General features: G+C 28.4%; 1 protein-coding gene across 1 annotated transcript; it reads left to right on the top strand.

Moving 5' to 3' along the window:
• The first annotated feature begins 10,171 nt into the window (after positions 1-10,171).
• On the top strand, positions 10,172-17,646 carry LOC111316137 (protein DETOXIFICATION 27-like). The gene is made up of 8 exons (XM_022918146.2): positions 10,172-10,554; positions 10,645-11,186; positions 11,346-11,432; positions 11,656-11,712; positions 16,161-16,399; positions 16,506-16,624; positions 17,118-17,207; positions 17,313-17,646. The coding sequence occupies exons 1-8, from the start codon at positions 10,264-10,266 to the stop codon at positions 17,358-17,360; spliced, it is 1,473 nt and encodes a 490-aa protein (XP_022773881.2). The 5' UTR covers positions 10,172-10,263; the 3' UTR covers positions 17,361-17,646.
• The last annotated feature ends 3,947 nt before the right edge of the window (positions 17,647-21,593 follow it).

Genomic DNA, 21,593 nt, shown 5'->3' with positions numbered 1-21,593 from the left:
AACAACTACCGACATCGATTTGTTAGTAAAATTAGTTTAACTGAACAAATTCATTAACAAACAAATAACAATAAAAAAAATAATTAATACATGTCTTTAAGCGGAGTAATCCACACTCACTTTTTTGGATTTTAAAGAGTCGATAACTTTTTGTTTGCCCCCTAGTCCTCTGCCAGTTATCCTTCCTTCTTTTTCTCCAACTGGTGGATCATTGACTAATTCTGGATTGACATACTACTTTATCAATAGATCACCCATCATCACTGCTAGAGGTGACTAGTATGGTTAATCAAACTATGTTGAGGTGAACCTAACCCGTATAGTGAAGTTGACCCCGTATAGTGGATCATGTTGTATTGGTTCTAATGATGACCCAATACGTAAATCACATTTATTGGATCTTCCCTTAAAACCAGCTCGATAGACAATACTTTTTGCACGATATCCCATCATCTAATCCATATAGAACAAAAAGATTCTATCAATATTCCAATAAAACCAAGAAAAAATAAACATATATAATATTATTTTAATAATACAAGATTAAACAAAATATATTTAATTTCAAATAAAACAAGCAATAAAGTATTATATTTACTTAAGATATATTGTAAAGATCAAATAAACATTATATATAGTATTAAAAGTCACACTGCATATATCAATCATTATTAGAAAAAGCAAACTCATGTGTTTCATCATCATCATCATCATCACCATCAGCATTATCATCATTATCATCATCATCATTAGCATCATCATCATCAAATTCTTGTTCTTCAACTCGAATTGCTCGTACTAAATCTATCTCTTTATAGTCACCAACAACAACAATTATAAGATTATCAAGTTTTTCTAAAATAGTAACATTTTGTATAATAGAAACTTCAACTTTTTGGAATACATCTTCATTTAAATCAGTTGTCTATTCTTCATCTCCATTAATATTATTTACTCAATATATACTCCTGGCCTTTATTTTAAAGACTACCCATTAATCATTTTGATCTTTTTTTTTAGAAGGATAACTTGTATAGAAAACTTGATGTATTTGTGAATCTAAGACAAATGGTTCATTGCTAGTAAACATTGAATTATATTTAATTTCAACAAGACCATGATAGGGATCTACCCGTACCCCATTGTCTATGTAAAATCAAAGACATTTAAAAAGTATAACTTCCTTTCATACATACATTATAATTCATCGTCTTTTAAAATAGGTCATAGTTAACCATATGAAACTTAAAACTATTGACAAAGTAACTTTTGAAGTACCTAATCATGCATCCAGGGCCATAAGCTATCTCAACTAGACGACAATCAATATTGCCATTCTGCTCATCAACCTATCCAATCGTAAAACAAAAAATTTGATCATTATTATTAATACACAATAGCATTAAATTTTATATTCACATATGCTAAAATGTGCTAAACCTTTACAAATTGGCTTAACCATTGCAAGAATCTAGCATCACGTTCTTTCTCCAATTTTGCATAACTTATATTCACAAAGTCTTCTCATCAATCCAGCAAATATCCTATCATTATCAATTATGAATTAGAAAATTTGTGAACTTACTAAAAATAAAATTTATAGACTTCACATATTACTTACTCGATGTAAGGATTTATCTTTTCATAATTTAATAAAACATAAAAGTGTGTCTTGCTATGCTTATCCGCTAATAGCTATCGAGACTTATCTTATAGACCAAATGCTTGGTCAAGATGATTAAAAATAAAAAAATGTCCTTCAAAATCCATGACTTCCCCATCATCATTACATGAAACTCAATTCAATCTTGTTGACACATTTGGATCAAAATAAAACGAGCAAAAAGTGGAAATCTCTTTGATAACATATGCCTTACATATAGATGCTTCAACAAATACTCAATTAGTGTATTTTTTTCTTGAAATGATTAAGAAACCTACTTATCATGATATCATAACACAAATGTTATTGAAGGAAAATTAAATTAATCAACACTAATATCCAACAACTAAAATATATTACCTTTCAAATAGATACATCTAGTGATATTGAATAGGTATACCAATTTTTGCCTTTTTAGGCACGTGAATGATGCTGCATATAATCAAAGAAACCTAGAGAAAAATCTTTTCTAATTTGTAGATTGTTTCCACAATCTTTGTTTTTAGTACTTCTATATGATCTACATGTATTTATGTGAAATAAAAATATCTAAAAAAAAAAAGATAATTCAGTAATTGTATCTCAAATAAAAGTAGGCACTATATCACAAAATGCAATTAGGAGTATGAAGACATGACAATCATGACTTTTTATCCCATAAAATTTACAACCATCCATGTTTACACATCACATAATGTTGATGCAAAACCATCAAAAAGTCTTAATTTTTTAACCCATGCACAAACATCTCTTCACTGCTTTTTGCTTAAAATGTACAAAGCTTCAGGCATGAAAACTTTTTTATTCACTTCAACCAATTCCAACTCTAATCACTTGTAATACACCTTAAGATCTACTCTTGCCTTTATGTTGTATTTGGTTTTACCCTTAACATCCATCATTGTGTTAAATACACTATCAAAGATGTTGTGCTCAATATACATAACATCAAGATTATGTCGAATTAGATTGGTTGACTAATAAGGCAAATCTCAAAATATATTTTTTTCACCTAATTATGACATTCCCTAAAACCATCTAACTTTTGATTACTACATTTCATGCCAAATGTGATATTAGGAAAATGATCTAACCAAGGTAAAATTTTTTCACTTGATAATAGAGCAATAAGGGAGTCACACTCAACCTTTTGTTGAAATTTATCTTTTTGTCTTTGAAAAGGTTAATTAAGAGGCAAAAACTAACAATGACAATCAAAAAAAAAAAAAAAACAAGGCTTCTTCTATAAGTCAATCGAAATAACTTTCTTTATCACATATAATAAGGACATGATAAGTTTTCATGAGTTCTCTAACCAGACAATATATCATATGCAGGAAAATCATTAATAACTGCCTTTAAATGAAAATTTTATTTTCTATAAGCATCATATGCCATAACACCGATTGACCATAATATCTGTAACTCATCTATTAAAGGTCTTAAGAAAACATCTATATTTTGACCTGGACACTTAATTTTATCCTATTTAATTCGGATTTGTTCGATTTGCATGTTACTATTTGAGCTGGTTTAAGCATTGAATCAAATTGGATTTGTTTAAAATTATTTTTGGTTAGTCATTTTTAATTTTATTTTATTATTATCATTTAGAATTAATTAAATTAATTAAAAATTAAAAAATATATAATTAATTAATTAATTAATTAAATCATTATTATTATTACAATTAAGTTACAAAAAAAAAAGTGGTTGATAGCCACTACCAATTCTGTTTGGCCAAAGTACTGTCTAGCCATAAAAATCTATTGGCCACTACCTTTTAGCTTTGAAAAACTATTAAACTTGGACTATTGCAATCCTAATCAAGATAAAAATGGAGAAGCACCATTTGAACATGGGGTTCTAGCATTATTTCTTGGCATCCTTGCTTGCACCTGGAACCAACAGCACCCACTTCATCCAACCTCGATCAGTCCCTCTTTAACACCAAAACCCTTCCTTGATACCAACCCAGACCAAGCCCTAACCTTGTCAAAAAAGTCTATTCATCACACACCTACCAAAACCAATCCCAGCAAGCTTTAGCCCCGACCCTAGAAAGACCCTACACCTGCAACACCCCTTCTCACTAGCCATTGACCCTAGCTCTAGTCTTTCACCCATTATCACCAATCTCCGTAGCCCTTGCACTAAGGACAAACCCTTTTCACCCTCGTTTGTACCCCTCTTAATTACATTCAACATACTACCCACCAGAACACTTATCTCCACCCTAAGTAACAAAAATTACTTAAACCAAGACCCTAGCTAGCCTCAACACCATTCTAATCTCCAAACATCAACACTAGTCCCAACCCTTGTCTTCTACCTAGGACCTAACCAAGCAACTCCAAGCTACCAATGTCGACTTTCTCAAAAATTCTCAAAACCCTAACCAACCTTAACACCATTTCAATCCTCAAAACCAATTAACACCAACCAAACTCCATAGCCTTCATGCTAGCCCTAACCAAAACCATAAACGACCAATCCTCCCACCATCCACCATTGACCAAGATCCCTTCCCTTGCAGGCACCTCCAACGCCACCTAAACAAGTCCATAAAAAAAAAAGCCCTGTGAACCACTCCAAAAAAAATCAATCAAAATACCAATTTGGCCAAACAAAAAGTTAAAAAAAATCATACAAAAAATATATATAACAAAAATACACAGTCTTCTCCTAAGGAAGAAACCCAACGCTAAAAATCCTACAAAAATAACATAAACAAAAAAGATCAGTTTCGATTTAAAAAAAAAAAAGAGATAAGAGATTAGGCGAAAAAAATAAAGGGAAACAAAAAAAGAGACATCAACGCCATTGAAAATAGTGGCAGGGCATGCAGTGATGACGATTATGTTTGGAACTGATGGCTGAAGGGGTTTCTTGGTTGGGATTACCAAACAAAAAAAAGGGAAGAAAAATAAAAGAAAAAAAAAAGAAAAAAAAATGAAATGCCAGTGATTAAAGGTTGGAACAAGAAAAAGAATTTTTAAAGGGGTAACTTGTGGCTTTTTGTTTTCAAGGAAGAATAATTTTTTTTTAGGAAGAAAATGAAAATGAATTAAAAATACAAGTTTTATATCTATATATATATATATATATATAAGTTTTTATAGGTGCTAAACACACCTTCTGAAGGAAAATAAAGGCTATTACTGACCCAGGATCCACTCGAGTCAAACTGGCTCGTAATCACGACTCGACTGGTGACCCAAACTAGCTCAAGCTCCAGACTAGTTTCGCTTACTTGATCCAGCCCACCTGGTCCAATGCAAGCCCAATTAAATATCCATCAAATTGGGCTCCTCTCTTATAGCGGATCATATTGGATTTAAGTCCAATTTAGGTAAATTCAATTTAATTATTAGTTATTTTTTTGCATGCATTGTTTATATAGATAAACATTTAATCATTTTAAATTCTTGATAATAAAATAAATAAATAAATATTATTGTTATTATATATTAAATGATTAAGAACACAACTTTAATTTTACCTTGCAAAATCATATTTGTAAATGTAACAAAAAAATTATTACGAATCTTTCGATGATAGGACTCTAGAAAGTCCGAGTAGTGATTCTTGAGAATTTCTATACGAGAAAATATTTCTAAAAATTACCAAAGTATCAAAATATATAAAAACTCTTTTCAATAAGAAAATTTTTATTTTTCCTTAATTTTTTTTTTAGAAATAAAAATACATTATGGTTATAAGAGTTTGTATTTTCTTAAGAAATAAATCTATATATAATTTTAAAAAAATAAAATTAATAAGAACTTTTTATAATGAAATTTTAAGAAATCTAAATAGTAATTCCCAAGAATTCCTTAGGTGAGAAAATTTTTTTAAAAATATTGTCAAATAATTGGAATATTTAAAATGATTCTCAATACGCAAAAAATTTTCATTTAGTTTTCATTTCTAAAAAATGAATTTCCATGCAATAGCATCACAAATTAATCCATGTGCATTATTATTTTTTTATACTAATTATAAAAGTAAATAAAATCTTCAAGAATGAGATCTTAAAGAAGTCTGAGTAGTGATTCTTCAAAAATTTCTAGATTATAAAATTTCTCTAAAATGTCACTAATGTAATAGAGTATTTAGAATAATTTTTTATCAAGATTTCTCATTTCTTTAAGAAATGAATTTTTAGAAAATATTATTTGATTTTAAATTATAGATATTATACGTTATGTTTTTTATATATAAAATTTGATGATAAATATGAACCGTCGATGATAAAATTTTTGAAAATTTCAAGTAGAGATTCTTAAGAATTCCTTAGGTGAGAAAGTTTCTAAAAATATTATCCAAATATTAGAATATTTTCAAAAAATTTTTAATATGCAAGGTTCTTATTTATTTTTCAAAAATAAAAAATATTAAAAGAAAATGATAAAATAAAATTGTTTTTTTACAATAAAAATTATAATATTAAATTTTAAATACAAAATTAGGACCATTTTTGTCTCAATTGAAAGAAAACACATAATTAATTGGTACCATTTTAAATGAGCGTTATGAGGATGCTAATCCTTTTTCACACGTAACCAATTCTCGAACCAAACTGTTTTCACAGACCTAAAAAATTATCTTTTTTATAAAGTTTTAATTAATTTTAAAATTTTATTAAAAAGATAAGTTTTAATAGGTGATAATTACACCTATCCAAAAAATATTGGTGGCGACTTCCTTTTGTTTTTAAATTCGCCTAGCAGTACAAAAAATCATTACGAGAACTATCATTACTTGCTAACAAGAGTATGGTTCACACTCAGACCAAACGGATAAAAACATCAACATATAATCCTAATCATACATTTCACATTTCAAGTACAATTAATTTATGGCTGTGATTGAAATGTTTATAAGCATCACCATTAATAGGATGTTGAAGCACACCATCATGACTTTGGTTATAGGCATGCTATGTTATATATTCAACAGTTTTAGTTGACATATAAAGTCTTTGAAGTGTCAATAACAATGGCATACAACAAAATATTGATAAGAAATTTTTTTTGTCTAACCACTAGACTTATTTTTTATATATCGAGGATGCCCACAAACATAATAATATGTCAATTTTGGCTCTTTCTTAAAAAAAAAACATGCAATTATTTTCACAAACATGAAATTTCTTATAACCAAGTCTAAATTCCTGTTGGGCCAAATGACCTCCAATCAATCAAACCAGCGGAAGTAAAATCGAACAATCAATCAATCATACAAGAGATAGTAATTTAACGTAGTTCGATCTAATTAACATACGTTCATGAATGAAAAATAAGATCCACTAGTTATAGAGATTTACAAACATACATAAAATCAATCCTACTTAATAATCAATACTCATAGACCCTCTCAATCTCCTCTAATCCTGTGAAATATCCTCAATCCAAACAAATACATATCCATGTGTACCTTTTCAATATAACCAAATACATACCCATATGCACCCATAAATTATACCTATGTGGACCCTCTCAGTCTTCTCTAGTCCACTCATAAACAAACATACACACCTATAAGACGTAAAGTCTCAGTACTCCATAGGGTGTTTATCTCATAAAATTCTATAACTCTTTTACATCTTTTTCTCATACTTAACCCTGTAGAGACTTCAGCTATTTATAACCATACAAATTTATCTATTAAAAATCTCTCTCCTCTTAGAATTCTTCTTTTGTAAGTTAAACTTGCCTATTAAGAATTTTTTTCTTTTAGAATTTTTCTTCTGCAAGTCTTCTTGTCCATAAAGTAATATCTAACAAATCTCAAACAAATCTCTTATGAGATTTGAGTCATTATTCCTAACAATCTCTACCTTAACTCAAATTTTATTAATCATCTGTCTCCATGCTAGACATGTTTGGCTCTACCTGTAATAAAAATTTCGTAATCATTTTCTCTTGTGTGCCTTTATGCTTTATACAAACTAATCTTTAAAACATGAACTCGAACTTCTTTCTTGAATCGAGCTCCTCTAAGCTTACCTCTTCTCATGTCTCGAACCATACTTTGATACTACTTGTTAGGCCAAATGGCCTCCAATCAATCAAGCCAGCGAAAGTAAAATTGAACAATCAATCAATCACATAAGAGATAGTAATTTATGTGATTCGATCTAATTAACGTACGTTCACAAATGAAAAATGAAATTCACTAATTGTAGAGAATTCAAACATACATCAAATCAATCTTAATAATCAATACCCATAGACCTTCTCAATCTCTTCTAATCCTATAAAGTATTCTTAACCCAAACAAATACATACCCATGTGCACCCTTTCAACACAATCAAACATATATCTATATGCACCCATATATCATACCTATATGGACCCTCTCAGTCTCTTCTAGTCCACTCACAGAGAGGATTATGTGTTTCATATAAATAACCACAACGGTTCATTTGCATTATTCAATAAAGAATAGAAGCTTGTCACTTCTACATTTGGCTTTTCTGTGGATGGTTATCTTACCTTATTGGCATTCATACCGAATTCTCTTGTCACGTCTACCCAAAAATCAAGATATACAGCATCCATAACCATTCTATTATAAAAATTTTCTATTCTCATTTTCTCTGTCGGTTCAAATGTATCTCTATTTATTGAATAAGTTTATCTTACTTCTAACTCCCCATGTGAGACCCAACTTGTATAACCTTTTGTAAACCCTTTTTATAATAAAGGTGCATACGCACAGCATTTGCTTTTAAAAATCTTTTATTCTCACATTTGGCACAAGGACACATAATCTTCTCATTACTAATAAAGTTTGGTTGAGAATAAGTATATCTAATAAATTCCTCCACACCATCACAATAGTTTTGAGTAATATATCCATTAACATCTAAACGATAGTACATTCAAGAGCAATTTTTGTCTATTATTGAACCCTAATTAAATTGAAATATGAGTAATTTTAAAGTCATATTAAGTGTTAAACCTTTCTATTGATTGACCATATAAGCTATTATTGCTATACTAAATAAAATTATCTAAATGATAATATGAGGTAACTATTGATCTACTTTAACAAATAATCCATCAATAGCACAAAAGATCTTGCAAAAATTTATCATACATGCTACAATACAATACATTCACAAAAAAATATTATTAGTTTTAATGAAAGAATTTTACCTTCGATCTTGGCCTTATTAGTACAATTTCATCGATTTTGCAAAGATTTTCTTTGATCAAGACATTTTTTGTGTACAAAACTTTTTCTACTTTCAAAATAGTTGAAATGGAAAAATAAAACAAGTTAGTATGATGAAAATGAATAAAAAAATCATGTTCATTATAGAATATACATCCACCTAAACCCATTTTCATAACACATATTCACATATAGATTATGAAAAAAAAGAATAAAATATAGCAATTTAATTTATTTATATTAAATTTGATCAATACAATAAAACCATAATATTTCAATAATTACTAATATAAAAATTTCACTAAACTATCAAATACATAAATTATTTCAAAACAAATATAAATCTTAATAATATATAAACTATTACAAAATGAGATAGCTATTTGTAATATATAAATTATAATATCAAATCAACATAAATAATTTTCATTTCTATAATTATTATTAAAATCTAGAAAATATTAAACATAAAACATCTATACAAATATATATAAATCTTAATACACATCAAACCCAAATTAACCAACCCTAAATCTTACACTTCTAAAAGTTAATAAATCTATTAAAAAAAAACCCAACAAATCTCAACAAAACTTTCACAAATAAAAAACAAATAACTCAACAAATAAAAAAAATTCCCCACTAATACTAAAAATAAATCCAAACAAAAATTAACAAGACTCAACATTAATACTTAACAAAAAATCCAATAAAAATATATAACCAACAAATTTCGAAAAATATATAATCAAAACCTAAACAAATTTCAACAAATATAAAATTAACAAAAACTTAACAAATTGGTAACCAAAACCCAAATAAATTTTAACAAATAAATAACTAACAAAAACTCAACACATTGGTAACAAAAACCCTAACAAATTTCAACAAATTTATAACAAAAAATTAAATTTTATAATAATTTAATTAACAAAAAAAAATTTTATAATAAAAATTAAACTCAACAAATTTTATGAGTATTAATTAACCATAAAATTCAAATTGATAAATTGATATAATTTAATGTGGAGATCAATAATATATAAAAAATATAAAAAATATTATTTATAATTCAAATTTGATCGATACTTATTCAATGATAAAAAGTTTTATCAATATTTTTATTAAAAATATCTATCTAAAAATATTTATATATATCAAAAATTTTTTAAATTTTACACACTTAATTTATATAATTAAATATTTTAATTTATTGATTTTAATTTTTAATTTTTATTTTTATTTAATAATTTCTAATAAAAAAAGTCACAAATTTCGTTTAAAAAAACTTGATTTAAGTATTTCCCGTAGTGTATATATTCGTCAAAAAGGCAACGGGGCATCAAGTGTTTTAAGTTCATTGAACTCCCAAGAAAAAGGATAGAGTCGGTAGACCACTAGCTAGCCAGATAATATGTCGAGTAATGGTGCATTAGAAGAAGCAAGGGTTCCTTTGATTGAAGATTTAGCTTCAGCAGAGCGATTGAAAGCAGAACAAGACGATCAAAATCAATCTCTTATGAAAAGGGTATGGATTGAATCAAAGAAGCTATGGCAGATAGTTGGTCCTGCCGTCTTTAGCCGCCTAGCCTCTTACTCCATGCTGGTTATCACTCAAGCCTTTGCAGGCCACCTTGGTGATCTTGAGCTTGCTGCAATGTCCATTGCAAATAATGTCATCGTCGGTTTTGACATTGGCCTCTTGGTAGATCTCATTACTCTTATCTATATGGTTGATTATTTGGTTCTTTTAAAGAAAATTTGTCTAACGTTCTTCTTGGGTCTTTGTTATTAGTTGGGCATGGCTAGTGCACTTGAAACACTATGCGGCCAAGCCTTTGGAGCAAAGAAGTACTACATGTTGGGAGTATACATGCAACGTTCATGGATTGTTCTTTTCCTGTGTTGTATTTTGCTTTTGCCTTTATATCTCCTTGCTTCCCCAGTCTTGAAGCTATTGGGACAGCCTAAAGACATTGCAGAGCTATCAGGGATTGTTTCTATGTCGATGATACCACTTCATTTCAGCTTTGCATTTCAGTTTCCTCTGCAGAGATTCTTGCAGAGTCAGTTGAAAAACATGGTGATTGCATGGGTTTCCCTGGTGGCTCTCTTGGTCCATGTGTTGGTTAGTTGGCTGTTTGTGTATAGGCTTCAGCTTGGACTTGTTGGAACTGCGATTACCTTGAACTTTTCTTGGTGGATTTTGGTTTTCGGCCTTTTTGCCTATACTGTTTGTGGTGGGTGCCCTTTTACTTGGACTGGCTTCTCCATGGAAGCATTTTCTGGCCTTTGGGAATTCATCAAACTCTCTACTGCTTCTGGGGTCATGCTTTGGTACGTACTATCCCCCCCCCCCCCTTCTCTCTCTCTTTTATTTTTTCTCAAAAGCCAATTCCATTGACCCTAACTATAGCATTACCTGAATCATATGTTTGTTTTATTTCCTTTTGGTTTGTTCATCTAACGATTCCATGAACATTTTAAAATCTACAGCTTGGAGAACTGGTACTATAGAATATTAATTTTAATGACTGGGAATCTGAAAAACGCAAAGATTGCCGTGGATGCTTTGTCCATATGGTATGAGTCTTGAACATACGTATATAATTATATTTGGACAGATTATTTGTCAAATAAAACGACAAAACCGTTCATTTACATAGGTATAACAAAGCAGTTTTTAGTATTTATAGGAATGCTTTATAATTATTTATAGGAACTTTTTATAATTATCTTTTTATTTGTGTGCTAATCAATCTGTTTGTTCAATTTGTGGACCCTTTTCATTGGCCTATTTTGGCAGCATGTCGATTAATGGATGGGAACTGATGACACCTTTCGCATTCTTTGCTGGAACCGGGTAAGACCTCTCATTTTCCTGAGGCCAGCAATTTCCTGTGTTTTTATAAAGTTAATGAACCAAGTTTTGGTGGAGCCCTTGCCTTTTCGTTGCATTTTTCGATCAAAGGCTAATGCTTAGCCATAGGATAACATGAGGGCAAATAGATATCTATCCCATACATGGTTTATGTAAGCCAGCCTTTTGGCTGTCAATACCTGTCAGAATGATTAGGAATGATCATCAAAATTTTCGAGTAGTTTCGTTTTCCTTCATTTATTGTACGTCATTCGAATAAATATTATGATAAATTGACACTATTTCTAAATGATGAACAAAAAGTTTGTACAGTAAATCTTGAGTCACGATTCAAGTTAATATTTTTTGGTTGAAATTGTATTTTTTTTGTGTCTGATAAAATAAAAATATTTAATTAAAATTATGAATAATATATAAATAAAATTTATAATTTAATTCAATTAATTTATTTAATTACTTTTAAAAATATAAATCATTCAAATTTCAATACTTACAATATTTTCTTTTAATTTTAGATTGTAACCTCTTTTATAGTATAATTAGATTTTAATATTGGAAAGGTCTAAATTGCCGGATGATGTAGCTATATAATTGTCACACCAATGCCAACTCAATCTTGCTTATCTTGTTTTTCAATAGTTAGTTACTTTTTTTATCCCACGTTAAAAGTATTTTGTTTGACATTGATGATAAAGGTAGAACAAAAGCAAGGCCAAAATCTTTGGTAGGACAATCTTGTAGGGAACAAACAAATATTTGTGGCACCCATACATATAAATAATAAAGCAAGCTCAAAATAAAAATAAAAATATATAAATATATTTGGGTTGACTCGATTTAAAATGACTTACTCCAAATTTAATTTATTAATAAAAAAAAATTTTACAATTGTGAAATTTTTGAAAAAAAAAACATAAATTCTTTACTCAAAATTTAATCCAAAATTTAATTATACTTTTTTAATAATTTAATCCAAAGTCCAATTATACATTTTTAATAACCAACTCACTTAGCTATTTTTTTAGCATCTAACTATTAGGGATTATCAAATTAAAACCAAATAATCTTATTTGTAAGGATAAAACCCCTTATAACTTTATTAAACTTCTAATATAAGACACAAGATAAACTCTCAACTCTTATAACTTCACTCAACTTTAAATGTGGGATTAGATTTAAGGCAAACCTCAACAAATCCTTTATTAACTTGAATTTTCAAACACTTTAATGGCATCTACAAAGCTAACATGTTTGCCCGTCTTCTTTTCCTTCATCGTAGGAATCCCAATAACTAAGCTTCTATCAAGCATGTACAAATGATTTTTGATCCTATTGTTTTTTACAAAACCGCACTACCATTCTTATACACTTTACACTAATCATTTTGTCTATAGTATGCATACCCATAAAAAGCTAACTCACCCAAGGTAATTAAATTGTAGTTAGAACTCAGTACATACTTTACATGACAAAGAGTCTTAACAACAACATTGTGACATCTAAGGCAAACACTCTCAATGCCTCGAATCTGTACTTTTTCATTGTTGGCAACCACAGTATCCCTATACTTCTCATTCTCTTTCAATTCCATAAAGCAATTCCTATAATTGTAGACATGGATAGAAACAGCTAAATTTAAAACACAACTTTTATCAACTTTCAAAGTTAGAGTCTCCTTCACACAAGTCGTCAAAAGAGACCATCATCAAACATAGTAGCTATAGTGTCACCATTCCCTTCATCTAACTTCTTTTCATCATTAGCCTTTCTAAAAATAACCCTCAATCCAATTAAACAATCAAGTTAGTAGAAGTATAACCAAATCCATATAAGAGATAATAATTTAATATGGTCTAGCCCGACAAACTTTCATAAAAGAAAAAAAAGATCTACTAGTTATAAAGAATTATAAATATATAAATCATATCAATCAACACTGATAATCAATACTTATTGACTTTCTCATTTTGTTCTAATCTTATAGAGTATTTTCAACCCAAATAAATACACTCATATGTGCACTTATGCATCATACTTATGTATACCATCTCATTCTCCTATAGTTTACTCAAACATACACACTCATAATGACTTTTTCAATCTCTTCTAATTTTATAAGATGGCTATCTAATAAAATCTTATAATTTTCTTACATTTTTTTCTTATATTTAACCTTATAGAGATTTTACCTATTTATAAGCATACTAACTTAACTATCAAGAATCCATTTCTTCTTAAAATTTTTCTTTTGCAAGTCTTCTTATCTATTAAAAAATAACTAGCCAATCCCATCTCAAATAAATCTCTATCCAAATCTTTTATGAGATTTGAATCAATCCCAACAATGACTCTAATTCCATCAAATTATCATTTTTCATGCTAGACATACTTAGCACTACCCATAATGGAAGTCTCGCAATGTTCTCTTTATGAGTTTTCTCACTTCATATAAATTGATCTCTCAATACATGAATTCGAACTCTTCATTGAATCGAGCTCCTCTAAGCTTGTCTCTTCCTATATTTCGAACCTTCACTCTGATACCAATTGTTAGGAATCCTATTCATAAAATTTCAACCTAGCTTTGATACTAGTTGTTAGGATCACAATAGTTCTAATTTTAGTTGTTAGGCTAAAAAATCTTGAATACAATTAAATAATTAAGTTAGTGGAAGCATAACCAAAAGAGATAATAATTTAATGTGATTCACCTAAATTAGCCTACTTCCATGAATGAAAAAAAAAAAAAAAGATTCACTAGTTGTAGAGAATTATAAATATACAAATCATATCAATCAACACTTATAATCAGTACCCATGAATCCTCTTATTTTTCTCTCGTCCATTTAAATATACACACCCATAATGACTTTCTAAATCTTCTTTAATCTTATAGGATGGCTATTTAATAAAACTCTACAACTCTCTTAATATTTTTCTTATATCTAACCTTATGGAGACTTCACCTAGTTATAAACATACTAACTTGACTATCAAAAAATTTTTTCTCTTAGAATTCTTCTTTTATAAGTTTTCTTATCCATTAAATAATATCTACCCAATCCCATCTCCAATAAATCTCTATTCAAATCTCTTATGAAATTTGAGTCAATCCTAACAATCTTCACCTTGACTCAAATTTCATCAAATCTTTATTTTTCATGTTAAACATGCTTGGCTCCACCTACAATAAAAGTTTCACAATCATCTTCTCTTTGTGTGTTTTCTCATTTTACGTAAATTGATTTCTCAACACATGAACTAGAACTCCTTTTTGAATTGAGCTCTTCTGAATTTGCCTCTTCTCATATCTTGAACATTCGCTCTAATACCAGTTATTAGAAATCCTATCTACAAGATTCCAACTTAGCTTTCATACCCATTGTTAGAATCAAGATAACTCTGATTTTAGTTGTTAGGCTAAAAAGTTTCCAATCCAATTAAATAACGAAGCTAGTAAAAGCATAACCAAATCCACACAAAAGATAATAATTTAACATAATTTAGCCCAAATAAGCTACATCCATGGATGAAAAAAATGATCTATTAGTTGTAAAGAATTACAAACATACAAATCATATCAATCAACACTCACAATCAATACCCATGGACAATCTCATTTTCTTTTAGTCCTATAAAGTATTCTCAACCTAAAAAAATATATACCCATATACATCCATACACCATATCTTTGTGAACCTTCTCATTCTCCTGTAATCTACTCAAACATACACACCCATAATCACTTTCTCAATCTCTTATAGTCTTATAAGGTGGTACTAAATAAAATCTTACAACTCTCTTACATCTTTTTTTCATACTTAATCTTATGAAGACTCCACTTATTTATAAGCATAGTAACTTGACTATAAAAAATTCCTTTTCTCTTAGAATTCTTTTTGTGCAAATCTTCTTATCCATCAAATAATATCTAACCAATCCCATCTCGAATAAATTTATATCCAAATATTTTATGAAATTTGAATCAATCCTTATGGATCTTACCTTAAGGCATATTGAAAAAAAAACTATGATCAAGAATTAAACTAAAATAGATTATCAATTGCAGAACATTAATAACCCAATCATTGTGAGTTGAGCATTGCGTATCGTTTTTTATTTAAATTAAATATCTATTCAAAAGTTGAAATATCCAATTCAATAAGCAAATGATATCATCACTGTATTGAATTAGTTTGCTTTCCTTTAATTTAGTGAATATGGAAATTAAAGCAAGTGCAAGAATTAGAAAAACATAAATCAGCAACAAAATGCTACATCCTTTTGGAAAGAAATTAATTGGATCAATTGCATGGAAAAAATAGGAAACATTTGAAAGAGATCAAACTTTCTAGTTATTGGATTATTATAAAAATAAATGTGACATTTGAATTGGTCATGTTTAAGATATATGATACAATCGGATGCAGAGTGAGGGTGGCGAATGAGCTTGGAGCTGGGAATGGGAAAGGAGCTAAGTTTGCAACAACAATTTCAGTGGTGACATCAGTTATAATTGGCATCTTCTTTTGGACGTTGATTATGATTTTTCATGATAAGATTGCTCTTATATTTTCCACAAGTGAACCAGTTTTGAAAGCAGTAAACAACCTCTCACTTCTCTTGGCCTTCTCCATTCTGCTCAATAGTGTTCAACCAATTCTATCTGGTAAACTATTAAATCATTTCTTATCTTCTTCATATGTTAGTTCATTTAAGTAATTATGAAGGATTTAATAAATTTTTACATTAATTTTGGTCTTTTATATTTGTAGGGGTTGCAGTGGGATCTGGGTGGCAATCCTATGTGGTTTACATAAATTTGGGTTGCTACTATCTGATTGGGGTTCCACTCGGAATCTTGATGGGATGGGGCTTCCACCTAGGAGTAAAGGTAATTAAGCACATATTTATCATGATTCTATTAATTATGATTTTTTAAAGAGTTAAATTTAGATTTGATAATTTTAAATATAAAATGATGATAAGATAAAAAATGATAATAAAATGAAAATGGTATAATTTAAAATATTAATCAAAATCAAATATAGATTTAATAAACTAAAAATATGTTTTGTGTCTGGTTGTTATACAAAAATTTTCATGTTTTATATATGTTTGATACAAATATAAAAATTGTCAAATTTACATAAAATATATATAATAAAATATATATAATGACTATGAAATCAGTCAAATAAGATTACATAGGAAAAATATTACTCCTAATTTTCATTAAAATAACTTCCCATTTGTCATTTGAGCACTATTTGAAAAAATCCGACTATGAGAAAATTGAGATTCTGAACAATCTGTAGTTATGGCTTGATGATCCTTTTCATTATAATCATCCTGTTATAGATGTATATACCGTATGTTGTTTTTAGGGAATTTGGGCTGGAATGATCTTTGGTGGGACAGCAGTTCAGACTGTGATACTGGCCATTATTACCATTCGGTGTGATTGGGACAAGGAGGTAGGAGCTTTCTTTTATTTTGTCCCTTAAGTTGCTACTATGTTTACTTGTCTTGATTCTCTCCAACTTCATGACATCTGAATCTTTATTTCTTGGGATTTTCAGGCTGCGAAAGCAAGCCTGCACGTAAAGAAGTGGTCAGAGACAAAGTAATTGAATGCTCATATATTAATCTTGTTTAAGACAAGGATCTTATGACAGAAAACATTACCTAATTTTGAAGTGATCCGAATGGTCTTAGTCATCTTACAAGTTACAAGGGCCTACTAAACTTTGATTGGCCATTTGATATTGAAGTTCCTTGTTTGTAGTTCTTTTTTCTTTTCCAGCTGGTACTACCATCTTTGTAATTTTCTTTAATTTCCGAATGAAATTGCAAAATTGTTGTGGCAATAAAAACCACGGTCGTCCACGGAGCATTTCTTTGTGTTTCTATTCACCTGTCCAATCCTAAAGTTCATGGGGGACTGCCTACAAATGTGGCAGAGCTAAGAGGGGTTACTTCACCATTAATGATAATACCATCATTCACTTCAGCTTTTGCTTTCATGTTTCCTTCGCAAATGTTCTTGCAAAAGCCAGCTCAAGGCGCATCTGTCCTTTGCTTGGCTATCTTTGATGGTGCATGTAATCAGAAGTCAGTTGTTTCTCTTTTATTTTAAGCTTGGAGTGGTTTTTATCAAGCTCTCTGCTGCTTCAGCCGTCAGGGCTCATGCTCTGTTACTTCCCACCCGGCCCTCTCTATGAATTTATGTAATCGAATGGAAAAACCAATTAACAGCAAAGGAAATTGGATTTTTGCGTCAATTTACAATTTCAACTATGATATTGATCAAGTTAGTAAACTTGACGATGTTACTGTCAAAATCGTCAACGTCAAGAGTAATTAAATTAAACTTTTTTTTTTCTTTGGTACAATATGGGAGATATGGGTAGGATTCCAATCTTGAACTCCAGTCCTCCAATAGTTCATAAAACAGTATTTTTCTTATAATTACTGATTTGAGCTTGGGTTGTAGAGCTACATTGCATGGAAAGAAGTGGGCTGAATTGAAATGAGTTAGAAATAGAAATCTATTTCGAATTTTCAGGGCCACGAGTTCTGAATTTTGAAGGCCTAATTAAATTTGTGATAAGCTCTTGGGCTGGTTTTTTATCACACTATCACCATTGATGTGTTGGTTTTTCCCATGAAGAGCAGTGAAAATTTTTGCTGCATTATCTTTTTGAATGACTGCAGAACATTAAACAATGGATTCATTGGTTTAGAGATTGAACTTTGTCCCTCACTCAGTCGTCGACATTTCCGTTGGATTTCCAGCAAAAAGCTAGAAAAGTGGAGTGATGAAACCTTTTCTCGCATTTATTTTATATTCAAATAGTTGCACAATTTGTCTAGTAAAAATATTACTAGCAAAGTATAGACTGATGACTTCCTAAATTACTTGGTTTAAGTTTTTTTTTTTTTTTTTTTATATTTGAACGTATTAGGATTTTAACTATAATCATTAAAACTAAACTAAGAGTATCATACTTGATTAATCATTTTTTCCTTTTATTTTAAATTAGTTTTAGTAAGAGAGATGGTTAATTAAATTCATTCTCACCATAAATTGGCAACATTATTAAACTAATCAAATTTTTTGTTCTGTTTTTTATGTGTTGAATGTGTCAATTAAATCTTTGATTGCTTTTCACCTTTCCCCGTCAAACAACACTTATACTTTGAATTCAAATTTTATTTTATTTATTAGTAAAATTATTTCAAAAAATAATTTTAATAAATTTAAACTTTCAATTGCAATTTTTTATATTTAGAGTATTTTTTTATATAAAAATTTATAATTTATAATTTTCTTTTATAAGGCATTTGGTTCATAAAATTTTGAATTTTAGGAGAAGGTATAATTCCTAAAAAAGTGTAATACTTAGAATTTTCTTCAATTTTTAAGACAGCGCATATCAGATTCACTCATTTTGTTAGGAGAAATTCACATATATTAATTTTTGTGTAATTATCATAATCTCTTTAACATATATGATCGTAACTTTTCATTTTATTTTATTAATAATAAATACCAAAACGATAAATGATGCCTTTAGTAGCGAAAGAAAACAAATATTTTTATTTGATTATTGTTTTATTTATAAAATATTATCAATTGAGGCATTTGGTACTTTTTTTAGTAACAAAAATTGATTGGAAAATTTATTAGAAAAAAAGATCAATTAATGTGTTTGCTACTTTTTTTATATCAAGGAAAAATTAAAAATATTTTTTTAATTTATTTATAAAATGATCATTTAAGGTATTTCTATACAAAAAATATCTTAAATAATCCTTTTATGTGTATATAAAATTATTATTTAAAGTTTTTGTTGTACAAAAATACCTTAAACAATTCTTTTATTTTGTTATATTATGAACCATTTAATAATTATTTTTTAAAATATAAAAGTATTATTTAAGGTGTTTTGCAAAAACATCTTAAATAATTATTTTATCCTTTTATAAAAATATTAATCCTAAACCCTAAGCCCTAAAAAGATTATTTAAAGTTTTTTGTACAGAAAATGCCTCAAATAATTTTTTTATAAAAAAATATAAAATGACTATTTAATGTATTTTTGTATAGAAACGCTCAAATAATCCTTTATAAAAATATTAACCCCTAAATCCTAAAATATAAAAAAATTATTTAAAATGTTTTTTGTTAAAAAATACCTTAAATAATTAATTTATAAAAATAAAAAAAAATTATTTAAGGCATTTCTTCTTGTAGAACGCCTTAATTGAATTATAAAAAAATATTTTTTTCTATACAAACTTATAACTAAGCTGTAATTACTTCTATACATACTTTTCAAAAGAATAATGATTATTTTATAATTTTTTATTTAAATCAAATTTAAAAATAAAGTTTTTTTTTTTAAATCTTAAAATATCACAAAAAAATATATATTTATAATTTCAAAATTTTGGATATTATTAAAAATCTATTACTTTCTCCTGTAATTGAATTATCTTGAATCAAACATAAAAATTAAATATTCACTATTAAAATTTTAAATAAAATTTTATAAATTCTCTCTAACCAAATCCGACCTCAAAAGTTTAAGAGTTTGGTTTTTGAAAAATGTCTCAGAACGAGGATCGATGCAAATTGAAACTGTCAAAACTTTCGTTTCGGTTTTTGAAAGCGAGATTTGTTAGTCTCAGCACAGAACACAAGAAAAATGGGCAAAATCATTTGTAATGTAACGTTCGAACTGCATCGTTAGTGGTTAAGTGGACCTTTATGGCTTTATAATTATTAGTTTTCGCCTTTTTTGTAATTTTACCATAATTTTTATTAGTATGGTTGAAAATGAGGGATCCCATTCCTATGCCTAAATGTTATTCCAAATGGGAATCCAATCAGAGTGGGTTACTCATACGAGGAAAGTAGGTTTGACTTCATTCCTTAATTCCTTAAATTTATATGCTTACAAGATATAGTTTCTAAAAATACATTCACTTGAACGTTTTGTTCAATTGATTCATACATAATCTATTATTCAAAGAATATGATTTGAATCGATCTTTTCCCAAAAAAAAAAAAATTCTCATTCCATGTTAATTTAGTTTAATTATATGATTAATTTTCTAATTTATTTATTTAGTTTGCTCATTAATATTTTATACCAAATTTAAGAACCATGTCACATATGTTAAAAGAACATTACTTGATTAAAAAAAAACGATTGTAATTTTTATTCATTAGAATTCAAATTAGAAACTTCTGAATTTGATATCTTAAACTCTAACTATACAATTATCCCTTTCAGGATTGATCATAAACTATAATCACAAATATAATCTCCTAAAAAAAATTATCTGAGCAATGAATAGCTTGAGATGTTGATTGTGTTGACAAACATATGCCAGCAATTCAAAAGATTTACTTTGACAAGGAATCGACGGTCTGCTCATTTTAGCGTTAATTAAAAGACTTGCTCATGACAAAGTGAGTCTTTGATAGCGAAAATAAACCTAACTCCTCTTTTGTTTTCTCTTTTATATATAGCTCATAAAACAGTCTTTGAAGTTTTGGTCCTAACTTCTCTCATCCACTGAGGAAAATCACTACCAATTAAAATTTCATATATTCCATTTTCAATAAGAATAGAGTCTTAAGCTTTACATGAGGAAAGAGTTCATCGAGAAAGAATGAAATCGATACTTAAATTTAATACCATTTTTTACCAATATTCACTAGTCATATTAGTTTCGTAGCAATAATCAAGACAGACAAAAAATTTAATTAAGATGTATTCGGACATTTGACTTAATAATTAGTTCATAATTTCAAAATTTATCTAATTATTTAATTCAAAATTTCGAAA

The sequence above is a fragment of the Durio zibethinus genome, chromosome 24 (assembly GCF_047325235.1).
Source record: "Durio zibethinus cultivar Kanyao isolate XHJ-2024 chromosome 24, ASM4732523v1, whole genome shotgun sequence".
NCBI lineage: Eukaryota > Viridiplantae > Streptophyta > Magnoliopsida > Malvales > Malvaceae > Durio > Durio zibethinus.
The sequence above is the reverse complement of the archived record's forward strand: the minus strand, read 5'-3'. Positions and strand labels throughout refer to the sequence as shown.